Source organism: Anser brachyrhynchus (genome assembly GCF_964034855.1).
Source record: "Anser brachyrhynchus genome assembly, chromosome: 7".
NCBI classification, from domain to species: Eukaryota; Metazoa; Chordata; class Aves; order Anseriformes; family Anatidae; genus Anser; species Anser brachyrhynchus.
In genome coordinates, this window is record NC_137701.1 from 19,205,008 (window position 1) to 19,219,239 (window position 14,232).

Consider the following 14,232-nt stretch of genomic DNA (forward strand, 5'->3'; position numbering starts at 1 on the left):
ACTTTACTTTTGAAGATTTTGTTGTTGTTGTTCATAGTATCAGGTCAGGACTTTGATCAGTCTCAGAAGAAATGATTGATAATTTAAAACTTAATCTGTGCTTCAGAGCACACACCAGCTAAACTGTGCTGATGTCTGTGATTAGGATATTTTTGAACTCATCCAAAATGTTTCCAATTGCTTCTGTGTAAAAATTAGGTGAAGCTGCTTATGTTTTACGTTCTTTGTGCTTTGCTGCAGTGTTTTCGGTGGAGAGGTAAGTTGGAGGTATTCAGCAGAGCTGTGGCCTCAGGCACGAAGTAGCTCCTGCCCACAGGGCACCAGAGGGGGGATCCCAAGGACCATAGCCCTGGCAAGGTCTGAGCAGTCCGAAACATGGATGTGACATGATTCAAGTACTGTCGGCTGAGCAGAGCCCCCAGCAGTTTGCAGCCACCCTGCAGCAGCAGGGCCGGGGCTGTACCACAGCTCCTCAGCCAGCGCTTCCACACGAGCCCTCCCTGAGTGGCTGTACCCCGTGTGCAGGAGGGGGCACGGATCTCGTATGACTTGGCTCCCAGGCCTGTGTTGTGCAAGATGTGGCCGGTGAGGCCTTAAGGCAGCCATTTAAGATCCTTGGCGAGGCAGAGGTGGGTTTTACTGCTCTCAGTACCGGGCAGCAGCGCGATGACCGCCCGGCAGGCAGCGCCTTCGCCGCCGGCCCCTGCGGTCACCCATCCGCGCGCCGCCCGCGCGGCGCCTGCTTAGCTACGGCGGCGCCGCGGCCACACCCAGCCGCGCGGCGCTTCCGGCCACACAGGCACCCCCCCGGCCCCGACCGCCCCGCCGGCGGCGCCCAATCGGCGGCGCGCGCCGCCCCTCGGCGCCACGTGACCCGCGCTCCTCCGCCGCCCGCGGAGATGTCGGCGGCGCTCTCGCGAGAGGCGACGGAAGCCTGTGGGGGACCCGGCCGTTAACGCGCGCTGCGGGCCCGGTGAGTTTGTAAACAGCGGCCCCGGCCCCGGCCCCGGCACCCCCCTCCCGCCCCGCAGCGGAGCGCCGGGCCCGGCCCGGGGGCAGCGCGGCCGCCGGGCGCCGTGCGGGGGCTGCCCGGGAGGCGGTAACATGGCGGCGCCGCTCCGCTCGGCGGCGGCCCCCTCCCCCACCGCGGCCTGCGGCTCCCGCCGCCCCTAGAGCCGGGCGGGGCCGGCACCGGGGCCGCGGGACCGCAGGTAGGGGCGGGGGCGGCCGCAGCGGGGCCCGGGCCGGCCTTCAGCCCCTGCCCCGGGGCTCCGCGGGAGGGAGGGCCCGGGCCGTGCCGTGCCCGGCGGCGGCGGGGCTGCGGGCGGCCGGGGCGCCCCGCTGCAGGCGAGAGGCGTGGGCCCGCCCGGGGCCGGACGGAGCCGGATCGCGCGGCTCCCGGGGCGCCGCAGTAACGGGTCCCGCGGCTGTCGTGCGGCTAAGGAAGCGGCACGTCGCGGGCCTCCGAGCGGGGCTGCGGGCACCGGGGTGTGGGGTGGCTGCGCGGTGTCTCGGCACAAGGGTTTTATCCCCCCGGTGTGGGGCCGGGGGTGTGTTGTCGTGCTGCTCCTGCGGTGTTGTCCACCTGCAGCCCCGTTCTTGGAGTGGGATCCGTGAGCGTGCTTCCATGCCCCCGCCGCAGGCTCTGTGACACTTGCTTTTCGTTATGTTACCTTCTCCCAGAAACGATCTTTCTCCTCAAATAAAGGTAGCCACCCGTTTCTTCATGCTGGAGTGAAAAATTCTAATAGAGGCAGAAATTCTGATTCATCCACTACTTTGCAAATAACTAAGACTGAATTTTCTATTTCGCCTTTCAAAGTAGTATCTTTATCCTCATCTTGTTGTATTCTATTCTATTCACAGCTGTGAATGGCCTTTCCCAAGCTCTTGCTGAATGTGAAGCTACATATAGTTGCCATTTTTTTTTATTAAAAAAAAGGCAAACGTTGCTGAACTTAAGGTTAAGTTACTGCTGTGTCTACATGAGATGGTATTAGATGCTAAATTCAACATTCATTTCAAGGATGAGGAAAACTTTTTTTTTGTGGTCCAGGGCTTCTAGTAAGTGTTTTGGATGCATCTTCAACTTCCCATTGAAACATACCTCGCTGCCCATTGATGGAACTCTAGCTGTAGGCGTAATTGATGAGCTATAGTCATGTTAGGCGTTCACTTAGATTCTCCAATCAAAGTTGGAAGAATCAAAGTTGGAAACTTGTTATATTAAAAGAACCAACAATTTTGTCATGTCATGAACTGCTTGTTAAAAATATGCATCAAAAGAAATGTGAAATAAAAATAATTTCATGTGCACGTGGGGTGAAGCTGCTTTTAAAAAAATCCATTATGAGTTTGTTTTACTACTGATGTGCCGTGCTAATATTTAATCAACTAGTTGAGTCTGTGATCTTTTTCACTGTACAGTCATATTTCTGTCCTGATTTGAATTCTAGAAATGTGAACATCTTTGGTATATCTTTTTCCAGAAACTTCTTAACTGTGCAACATGTAACATAAGGTGCTTTCTGGTCCTAAATTTAATCACGCATACTTCTATGAATAATTTTTGTTATCATGCTGCTACTGTGTTTTTGTGACAGCATTGAGTGGCCTGAAATATGCTATTCTTTTGAATTCTATTAATTAAATTTTGGGTGCATCTATTGCCTAACATTCTTCTCTCATCAGCTATTCTTTTTCTCCCCAAACCATTAACTAAACCTACAAATGCGTGTTTACAGCTTCGGGAAGCTTTACTAACATTTGAAGAGTATCTGTTATTTCTAATATGAACATTTTTATGATGTCTTAAAATGATCTTGAAGTAATGTATTACCTATTTTCAGAGGAATAAACATGATTCAGTAGTACTAACTTTTCTTTGTAACAATGAATAGCCTTCAAATTATCACGTCCTCCTGCATAACTTAACCACGTTTGTTTCAAATCAATAAGGTGCACTCTAAGAAGACATTGAATAGAGTTAGTGATAGAAATATGAGCCGATATTTAATAGCTGTACAATAGCTCGTATTTCTGCAAGTCGGTGCCATGCTGTTTCCAATTGTATTCTCTGTCCGTTGCAATTTAGCAGGAACTCAACCTGAGAATTTTTCTGTTAGCTTCAGTTCAAATTGGTGTTTGTCTTAAGTTATTCCAAGCAATGCAGTGTGTTTCCATTTCTGGGTAAATGCCAATGGTCATATACTTTGTTGCTTATAGGGGGGAAAATCAGTAAATCTCAATGCGCAGTGGGAGTCCTGTAGGGGGATGATCCTAATATTTTAAGAATTTTTTTTCTTAATTGAATTCTAAATTATCGTACTCAATGTTTGTTAGATTGATATACAGTATTAAAGCATTCACACGTAGGTAATTGAGCTGATGAAAGTAGGTCCTAATATCTCACTAAGCAAATTGCGAAAAGATCAGGGGAATATTAACTCTTTATATTTCTTCTCTGAGGCTCACTGGCTTTTGACTTGTTTATAAGAGCTGCGTTCACATAGCATGAACTTCCACTAATCAAGGCAGTTGATTAATGAAAAATATCCAAGCCAGGAAGTTGATGTAGGAGCTGCCATCCAGAAGTATTAGGCCTAGGGACCTTTCTTTCACAGCACAATCAGTGCTCCCTGTCTACCAGAATTGTACCTGCTTATGCAGAAAGCCTGATCCTTTAGCAAAACCAAAGGAACTTCATTGTTTTGTTTCTGTACACGTGACTCTGTGGCCCGTGGACATCTTGTTCTCATTTGAACTTGTTGAGTCAATCGGTCCTCACTTCTCACACCTTTTTCCTCCTACCCAGTTGCTGCCTTCTTGTTTATTCTAAGTTAATTTCATACCTTCCTCAGTTTGTCTTAGATGTCAGTTACAAACACATAACTTAGGACATCAGGAAAAAGTGTTCAGCATTAGGCTTTTTTAAAGAAGAATCAGAGCTTCGTGCTGCAGGTTTTGCATTCTTCCTTATTGTTCCCTAGAACTCTGAAACTGACCATGTGTCTTCTAGGAAACGGAACAACCACTCTAGTAAGCAGTGGAGTGGCAGTAGTGAAGAAGTTGTTCCTGTTTTCCTCTTTGCCAGTTTTTGGGGCTTACAGCCTTTAAATACTCTGGACTACAACCTATAGTTCTCTTGCAGAATCTACTGAGTCACTTTCTGGTGATTCTGCTTCCTTTATGAGGAGGAAAGTTTTATTCTTTCCATTTTTTTTTCTCCTTCAGTCTCTTCATTATTCAGTTTTATTTTTTTATGAATGTTAAATTCTATGGTGGCATTACCAAAATACAGTTGATAAGAACACTTTTGAAAGTGGTCTCTAATGGTGAAATACTAATTACTTTTGCTTCATCTTTCTTCTTTTGCATTACAGGAAAGTGAAAAGATAACAAAAAGCTGTTCCAGTCTCTCTGGGTAAGTGGAGTGATGACTTTTTCTTCTAAAATGGAGTTGTTGATTTTATTTACTTTATTTCTTGTAAAAGTATTACTTTTACTTATTCACTTTACATCTTGTAAGTGATGAATCTACGCATAAACATCTGATTTCTACTGAAAGCAAAACTTGCAAGGTTGACTGCCTCCATAGGAAACTAGAAATGAAGATCAGATATGGAAGGTGATTAAAATTTATGCTGTACAAGTGCTGTATTCAAGTATTGCAAGTATAAAAGGTACCCTGTTTATTTTGATTTGCATTGACTAGTTTGGCTGCATGAGAAAGCCAGTGCTTTTAATTTTGGAGTGGTTAAATTTGGAAAACAAAAATAGCTATTTCTTTTTCTCATCTAAAGAGGCATCTCTGTCAAAATTCCTGCGTCGAGCCAAACAAGTCACTAAATTTAGTTCTTCAGGTAACTGTTAATGTTGCTCTTGACTGTGACAAATATATTCAGTCCGCTTGACTTCAGTTAAAAGCGAATGTGGAGATGAAAGAGTTACGCACTTCAAGTAGAAATCGTAGATTGATAAAGACTTTGAAAATCTTTGACCTTGCCCTTTTATGTTACAATTTTGTTTTATAAGATGAAACCTTTAGAGTATGATCTAAAAAATCTTATGCTATTAACTTAAAGCAATTGCATGCTGTGATGAGGTCTACATTAAAGCTTACAGAGGGTTAATAACTCCATACACTAAAAGTTTATGGTGCAGTAAAAAGGGGCACAATCCCAGATCAAATGTAAAGAATAAAAATAAATGTTGAATGTGCATGGTTAGTCTTGAGAAAATGCAAGCATCTGTAGAAAAATACATCACTGATGGTCTAACTTAAGCCCTCTGCGATGTACAGACATAGGAGGGACTTAATGCTGACAGAGACTTAATGCTAACAGGCTACCATCATTCTGATTTGTGTCCAAAATCTAATACATTTTTTTTTAAGTCCCACTTGCTCATTGTGTTTTCTAACCAGAATGTATAGATGTGTCTGTAAGTGGTCAGCCTAGCTGCGAAACTTGGGTTTGCAACACATGTAAGCTGGCAGACTCAGGTTGTCCTCTATGGACTGTCCAGTTCAGGTGTGCGTGTGGCGGGGTGACACTCGTGAGAATGTCCGCTCTTTCTTGCTTGCGGGCCAGCAGAGGAATGCTGAAATAGAAAAATTCTAAGGGTTTTTGGTGCTTTTGTTTGTTTGTTTTGTTTTTCCTTCCAGATCTTGTCTGTTTATAGTTGTCTGTCTTCTCAGCAGATCCCATCCTTTTATATTCAGTTCAGGTTGTTTTCTTTTGTGCTGTTTGTGTCAACTCTGAAATTGCAGGAGGGCAGTTTATTGCTACAGGGTTTAGAATAAGAAATTACGGGGTAAGGCTGCATAGTCCAGGAACAAGTTAAGGCGTAAAGGTCTTTTGGCATATAGCATGCTTGATGCTGATAAAGTGTTCAGAGGCTTTAGGAGCAAGTCTGACAAGTATTTATAGGTATGTGTGAATTATTTTTCTCAGCAAATTTGGAGATGTTTTTACAGGAATTATTAATATACATGTATACGTTTTAAACAGCTATTTAAATGTTTAATAGAAAAAATTTGAAATGAGGTGTCAGTTGGGTTTTCCATGCTTCTGATATGTAGGGAATTAAGAGAAAACAGAACATTTAGCAGTAAAATAAGCCAACAAGACACTGGTTAAGTGTACTATTCTCTTCTTTTACAAGTTGTCTACAGGAACATATTTTACAAGCAAGCCTCGGAGGATGCAGTAATAGTTTCCAGAAGGTGTACTTTAGATGTTTAATTGAAGTCTTATAAAAATATACAAATGATTGTTGAAGCTATTTTTGTGGCACGCGTAGATGAACTATGGTGCGGTGTGTCATAGAAACACCTTTACTTTTTAAATAAGCATGCTGTCTTAAATATTAGTAAAATGTTTGCAAACCTTGCTGTTATTATTTCTCTCTGTATTATATGCATTTTAAACATGTATACATACTTACAAGTATATAGTTTACTGTGCTGTTTGCCTTCCACATAATGAGTGACGAGGCATATGACATTTTAAAGTACTTTGACTTCAATCTGGTTTTTCTTTGTACTGTAAATATGGAGCAAATGAACACCAAAAATGTTAGATTGCATTCTGATTTTAGTATCAAAATTGATTATACTGCTGAGCTTATTTGATGCTTTTCCTGTTCAGCTCTGATTCTGTTTCTCACTGAGAATTGCACTGAGAATTTATAGATTTCTTTATGCTACTGAAAGAGTTTAGGATTGGAAGGCTTGTAGAAGAAAGCTGTACTTCAGTGGATTGTAATAATAATTATTTCATTGAAGTATTTGGTTTATCTGAAGAGATAAAGTTAAGGCTGGAGTTTCATTTTCAGATGGAATTGCTTCAAGAGCTATCTTTTTCTTCTGGGTGACAAGGTGTTTGCTTGTTACTTGGTTAACAAATGAAGATGTGTATAGTTTATCTGTAGCGTTTGGATTAGAAGTTCGTGTGGGTTGGGAGGGTAATGCTTTTTTCAAGATGCCATTTGTCTGTCCTCGGTATAATAACACATTAGGTAGTGTATGAGAGAAAGAAACTAGATCCTTCCTTAGCCTTCTTTCTCCATGCTGAGCAAACTTAGCTCCCTGCTACTCCTCTAGTATGCAATAGTCCAGCCCCCTAACTATTTTGGTGGGGCCCCAGCTGGTTTCTCTACAGTTTGTCATCTGCCGTGTTTTTAAGGGCTCAAAGCTGGACACAGTACTCCAGCTGTAGTATCGTGAGTGCCAAATAAAGGAGAATAATCACTTTCCCTGATCTGCTTGCAATGCTCTTGCTAATTCAGCCCAAGATGCTGTTAGCTTTCAATGCTGCAAGTGACATGCTGCTGAATCGAGTTCAGTTTGTTGTCCTCCAGGAGTTACAGGTTCTGCCCCAAAGCTGCTTGACAGTCATTTGGCCCTCAGCCTGTAGTGTTGCATGGAATTATTTTGTTCTAGGTGCGAGCTTTGCATTTGTCTTTGTAATAGGTAAATACAAGCCTTACTGATGTGGCTAGACTAATGAATGTGAGCCCTTTGTTTTCCCATCCTGTCAGATCCGGTTTCTATTTAGATTTATAATGTCCAAGGTCTTGTTGGAATGCATGAGTGAACTTTTCTCTTTTATGTGCAAGAAATTTAGTGCTTCAAGAGACTTTTTTTTCCTCAGATGTTATCTGGAATCCCTTTACAAGGCAGTATCTCACCAAGTTCCTTGTGGTCTGCAGTCAAGTAATATTAGAAAGTTCAGGACATGAATTTTTCTCCAACTTTTTTCCACTAAGTTATCCAGGAGGACAACACTTTGTTTTCTTTTCTTTATAAACAGGATATTCAAAATTCACAAGCTTCACAAACTAAAACATGAAACCAGGTAACTACTTCATATGCAAATGCATGCTTTGGTAATATTTGTTTAAAAGAGAAAATGGACAGACAGGAAAAATTCATCTTTATAGATTGTGACCTAAGAAAAATGCTAACAGTGTGGGTGTAGTAGATTTTTATGGCTGATACTATGCACTTGTCAAAGACGCACAATGAGCTATATTAAGAGATATAATGCTCTGTAAGCAATTCTGTTAATCAAAATCTTCATCCTTTGGAATAAAAAAAATCATCTTCAGCCATTTCTGATAAGGATATAACTCTTCTGTTCATCGTGTATATCTATATGTGTGTATTGCAGCCATATTTCACTATATTGTGCCCCATGATCAAGATTTAACAAAGCTAATTCCTTTCAAGACCTAAAGGAGACTGACCCTGCTATTTTTGAACCTGCATTAAAAAAAATAATCTGCTTTGCATAGCTGAACAATGCAAGTGCTTATGGAATGGCTTATAAGTGCCTGTGGAGTTTGAAATAATGTACGGTAATTAGGGTGAAATCCTAAAGCTTCATTGAGAAGAACCTTATTTTTTATTCTAAAGTCTTAGTCATGAGAATTAATTTTGCATATGATTGTTAATATTCTTTAATAGTGGTAGTACCAAGTTCATAGTTTTAGCAGTTCACGAAATATTTCACCTCTTTAGAAACTTGAGACAGGTTATGGACTCTCTGCAAAGAACAGCAGAGCAATCTCCATCCCTGATTTGCTTTGGCATCCTGTCTGCAGGACATAAATGTTTCCCTGAGTTGTCAGTGCCAAAGACTCTAAAGTTTCTGGCAGCCATTCATCTCTTCTTGGCTTGTGATCTCAGTCTCAGTATCCTCGTTCTGTTGAATGTATATATTTAGAAGTGACACTGGAATCTCTCCCCCCCCACCATGTTTTGCTTCTTTGCTATTTGGTGCCCATGGCCAAGGACACTGGGCTCTCCTTCTCCTTGAAGTAATATCCTTTGCAGTAGTTTTTACCGTATAGTCTTAGAGAAAAGGATCAGGTAATATATGCCCTGCAGATATGAATCTCTGAGGTATTACATCTTAAATGGTTTGCTTAGGCTTATTTGAGCTGTTTTGTGCCTAGTGCTAAATGGCGTATATTCTTAGTATGGTTAGGCAGCTTTCAAAAGCCTTACAACTTTTCATGACTACTCTGTTGGGGGAGAGATGGATTTATTCTGCTTATGATCGTTAATCACAAAGACATCTTTATACATCAAGCCAAGCTGAGGTCAGAACTAACGCTGTTAGATCTCCATACAAATACCCATGCTTAGAGATGAACGTGTTTCCTCCAGAGTAAACCTTCAGATGGGTTAAGAGTGCTTGTCATCTCCTGGCTAATTAGATAAATTGGTGCTTTTTTTTCCCCTCCTGTTACTTGACCTTAAAATGAGATAACTTTAGTGAATAGTTACTCATCACTGTTGGGTTTACTGATGTGACAGTATCATAATTTTATATGTTTGCTGTACCAGTACTTCATTATTTTTAGTCTTTGATGTCACACTATCTACATATTACTATTATGTTTGTCTAGCACAGCTTGTCCTAATGCATGTCCCTCTTTCTCTTCCCAAAGTGGACGGATGGATGCTTGCTTGTAGAATGAGAGTGTAACTGAGAAATGCGCTCTCCTTTCTCTTCTCCCGCCCTCTCTCCTTCTCCCTAACCCAGAAAACAGAGCCAGTGGATTCATTTTGCTTTGCTGGAACCCAGAAAAGGAAGGGGCTGAGGGAAAGGCTCATGCTACAGTAAGGTCCAGTAACCAGGAAAGTATTAAAAAGCAGTAGAGCCCAGTATGAACTTCAGAGATCTTGCAGCCAAATGATTCAGGAGCAGAGAGCTCAAAATTATGAGATGAGGGACAGTTATACCTCCTGGCCACAGCTTCTTAAAACCACCTTGACCACTTATTCGAAAAAAATTAGTACAATATCATTGGCACTTCATAGAATTACAAGGCTTTTTTGTACTGGTATCGTGAAAAATTCAAATAAGTCACCACATTGGTACCCAGGCATATGGTACAGATGTGTCCTGGTCTCACCAAGGTGGAAGGGGAGGGTGGGACAGCAGATCTGCGTGACTTTTTTTCCTTGCTCCGGTATGAGAACAAACAACGTATTTCTTTTCATTCTCTACCTAAAGCTTCCTTGCATAATTTATAACATTTTACCTAAGTTAGAGCATCTGAACTGAAAAGACTTTCTTTGCTTGTAAAAACTTCTGTGATGCAACAATTTGTTGCAGGCATCCAGCTATGAAATAAATTAATTGGAAAAAATCTGTAGTTCGTAAGTATTTTAATTCTTCTTGGTGGTATCCTTGAAACTTTATTAGTTTAGTTGTTGCCCTCACTGAACTTTACGGCTAATATGAGGGCTGACTTTTTTTACTTTCGTATGGGAGTTCACACTTCAAAAATGAGGGGTACTGGAATTTTTTATTAGAAGAATATAAATGAAGTAGTTTGTCCAAAAGAATTAATAGTAGAAGCACCTTTTTCTTTCTGAGAGAGGCAATACTTAATCGGTGGATCTGTTGAGGTAAACAGTTTCTTCAAAAAACTGTTGTATTTTGTTATAACGTCATTTATCATTACAAAATCATGGATTGTTGCATATTTAACAGACATAGTAATTAATATCTTCTTTCAATTACAGTTCATTGCCATGAAAAGGAGGATATGATAGCTTGCCCTATGAAACAGGTTTATATGTGAAATCTGGCAGGTATGTGTATCAGTATGTGTGGTAAGTATGCAAATCAGCACAAAATATAAGAGTGTTAGTATTTATTACTTCATTCTTAAATGTTTTTAGTCTGTTAGTAATTCAGTTGTATAGCTGTGATGATACTGAAGTACACATTTTTGTAGTTGTATTTGTAAAAGATGACATAAAGGGCATCTGCTAACTTTGCATTACAGATTATGAAAAAAACGACAGAATCAATCGCTTTCATCTGTTGGCAGTGTATGCTTGAGTACTCAGTATTATCCGCTGCTTTGTTCTTTTTGGGGGAAGGGAATTGGGTAGTGATCACAGTGTATTTTCATTTCAGTAGCAAGCTGTCTTACTGTGTTTTCAGATATGTTCTGCAATTGATCATTTTGCATACAAATACTTGCCTTTCTGACTGAGATGCACATTTTAGACCTACTATGTTTCTATTTGGTTTTGTGTACCTTGCAGAGTTTGGAGTCCAGATGCTACTTATGTCCTGGTTATTTAGATTCTTAGTGCAGCTAGAAGGCAGAAGTTCTAGAATATTAAAATCTCTTGTGGATGTTGCTGTATTGAAAACTTGTTGCGATATTTGTAAAATGTTTTCCACTCTTTTTAATACAGGTAGCACAACGACCTGTGGAATATGAGTGATGACAAACCCTTCTTATGCACTGCCCCTGGATGTGGCCAGGTAATGGTCTGACTTGAACTTATTAACATTGATCAAGAAAAAGTAAAACAGTGAAACGTATTTCAAGGGACTGAAGAAAAGGGGGTTTATGATGATTGGTAGAAAGTATCATGTTTTCCAGTTTTGCTGAAAAGCAGGTGACAGCAAGAAGTTCTAGCATTTTAATTGTGTTTATTCAGAAAAATGTTATCCATACAAGGAAAAGATAATTAAATTACCCTTTCAGAGCTGAACACAATTTCATTTGTTAACCCTGCCTTATTCGTTTTCATGAATATATATATATACACACACATTTTCATATTCACTAAATGTAATTTGTATTAGGTAAGCTGCATTTTTCAGAATATTTCAATGTTAGTGGGAAGCTCATTGTGAAGTTTGCAGGCATTCTCTGCTTAAGTCTGTTAAAAATGTCAATTTTCTTTCAATTCAGAGTAGTTTAATATTTTGATTAATCTTCACATCTATGGTGACTGCAAATATAAAATAACTCTGATTTATGTATCTTTTTATTTATGGGAGATGCTAGAAGTATACATGCCACAAAATGTGTTTTGATTCCTACAGGTCTTGTAACATATTCTGTTAAATCGCATTAGTAGATATAGCACTGAGTGAGCAGAAAATAAAAAATACTATTAATGAATGCTTTAACAGATGGTTGCTTAAAAGGAAGCGGTCTTAACGCTTTTAATTTAGTAACCTGAAAATGAATGAATTTACATTTATCTGCTGCATGAGATTGACATCCCTGCTGTCTTTATAGAGAACTAATTTCTTAAGCTGGATTTTTTCCATTATATTAGTGCACTTGGACTTATTTGGATTTTGAGTTCAAAATATTTCTATTCTTATTCTGAAAACATAGTTTTTATGATGACTGACAGTGTTAATGTTATATTAATAGAACATTTTGTATTTAAAGTGGAAAGAACTAAGATTTCTTATGTCTAATGTGTTCAGAGACACGTAACAGAAGAGGACTGCCTTCTCCTAAGCAACGTTTGTCCTCATTCTATTTGAATCTCATTTTGATGTAAGCTCTGTCAGAAGTGTTTTGCCAACTAAATCTCATATAAGAACCATCATGGGGCTACAGCAATCTTTGATTGAAGTGAAGGAGGAAGTTTATGTACCGGAGAATGGGCAAAGCTTCTCCAGATGCCAGATCATGCTATAGAATAGAGAGAGGGAGTCTGAATATGGAGAACCTGTTCCCTCCAGAGGAGTCTTTCTATCTCATAGTGCGGACAGATGTATTTGAGGCTTACTATGATAAACAGCAATATTTGTGGCTTATGCTGTATCTAGACATAAAACATAGGAGCTATGGATAATTGGACATTGAGTCCTTGGCAAGGGGAGTTCTAATAAAAAAAAAAAAAGTGTCTGGCCTGTATTATACTGTCTTTCAGTAATCTTGCATTTTTAAATCCCCTTTCAGCTCCACGTGACATGTCCTTTTTCACAGAAATATTCTGGATAACTGTGCTGTGAGGTCAACTAAGCTTTCCATTTTGTTTTCTGAAAAATGATGTTTGATGGGTATCATACAGGACACATGTGGAGTGACTTGAATGATTGGGGAAAAATCAGAAACATAATTTGGGTTGCAAATGCTCATAAAGGAAAGTAAGAGAATATTTTGTAGATGTGTTCTTATTAGGAAGCCTGTATCTGGGGAAACCTTTTTTTTAAGATTATCTCAAGTGAAACACTAACTTTACCTACAATTACAGAGACATAGTGAATTTCAGGTTAATAGAAGTAAGAATCTTCAGCACATAGTTTGTTTACCTACTGCTTCTTTCACAGAGTATACTCTAAATTTTGGAGGAAGTATGCAAAAAACTGCTGGGATGCGTCTGAAAACTTGAGAGTTCTTAAATTGCTTTTTAAATCACTGATAAGTTTAGTTCATTCACAGCCTTTCAGTTGTCTGATGTTCCAGTGTTTCCTATTCTGTCTGCCTCTTATGTTATATAGTAAGCTGTTAGGGGCAGGAGCTATACTTTATTTTGGTTTTATGCTATTAAATACAGTAAGTCTGTGTTTGTGATTACAGATAATTCTTTTTATTGTGATAATACAAACAATACAGAATTGAAATAGTGATAATTACTAAACATAGTCAAGATTTGTTAGTATAGCAAATGGCTGTTTGCTAATGGCTGATGTAGTCTGCAGCACTCTGCAACTTTATCATGGACTTTTGATGAATGCAGGTACTTATACTACCATTTCACTGTTTCTGATACTATTTGGTTACTGTGAACATTATTTGAGTTTTATAATATTTTTTGCAAGGTAATGTTGACCAAGTAACAAGCTATAACTTCCTAAGAGTTGTCTGTTAACAGAGTAAAAACTTTTACATGTTGTAAAAATGCCTTTCTGTAGAGTTGTGTTTACTGTGTTCACATTCAAAATTACAACTATTTCTTGAAACTTTCTGCCACAGCGTTTTACCAATGAGGATCATTTGGCTGTCCATAAACATAAACATGAGATGACACTGAAATTTGGTCCGGCTCGTAATGATAGTGTCATTGTGGCTGGTTAGTATATACTTTTATAACTAGTTTATTCACTTTTCTGGTGGAATGTGCATACATTTTATGTATTTTCTGTATTTAATGCATAGACTTACATTAAGACACTGTGTAGTATTTTCTTCAATGTAGTTGTCTGCATCGTGTTTAGTAAATGTTTTCTCACAATTTTGTTAAAATCTGAAGCCAGTTATTCTACTTAAGTAACTTTATTTAGATCTGATACATGATTGAATATTTTTCAATAATCATTTCTTTAAGAATTAATTAAATTGTGTAGTAAGCGTTCAGTAAGAACACCATCTAATAAAGGCTACGCCTAATAGGGTCTGTAACTAGGTTATGCCGTATTTAAGGTTTACTTTCTCGCTGAGTTT

At 39.6% G+C, this 14,232-nt stretch overlaps 1 protein-coding gene across 5 annotated transcripts in view; it reads left to right on the forward strand.

The window, feature by feature from the left end:
- Nucleotides 1–838: 838 nt before the first annotated feature.
- Nucleotides 839–14,232, forward strand: part of ATF2 (activating transcription factor 2) — a 52,149-nt gene continuing 38,755 nt past the window's right edge. The window contains exons 1-6 of one of the 5 annotated variants that reach the window (XM_080600843.1): nt 847–973; nt 4,383–4,423; nt 7,815–7,859; nt 10,544–10,612; nt 11,231–11,300; nt 13,765–13,861. In XM_080600843.1, coding sequence (XP_080456969.1) covers nt 11,253–11,300; nt 13,765–13,861 — 145 coding nt within the window. In that variant the 5' untranslated portion in view covers nt 847–973; nt 4,383–4,423; nt 7,815–7,859; nt 10,544–10,612; nt 11,231–11,252. Of the gene's footprint in view, nt 974–1,187; nt 1,212–4,382; nt 4,424–7,814; nt 7,860–10,543; nt 10,613–11,230; nt 11,301–13,764; nt 13,862–14,232 lie in introns of those variants that run through there. The other 4 variants (XM_080600845.1, XM_080600844.1, XM_080600841.1 and 1 more) reach the window with 4 other exon arrangements.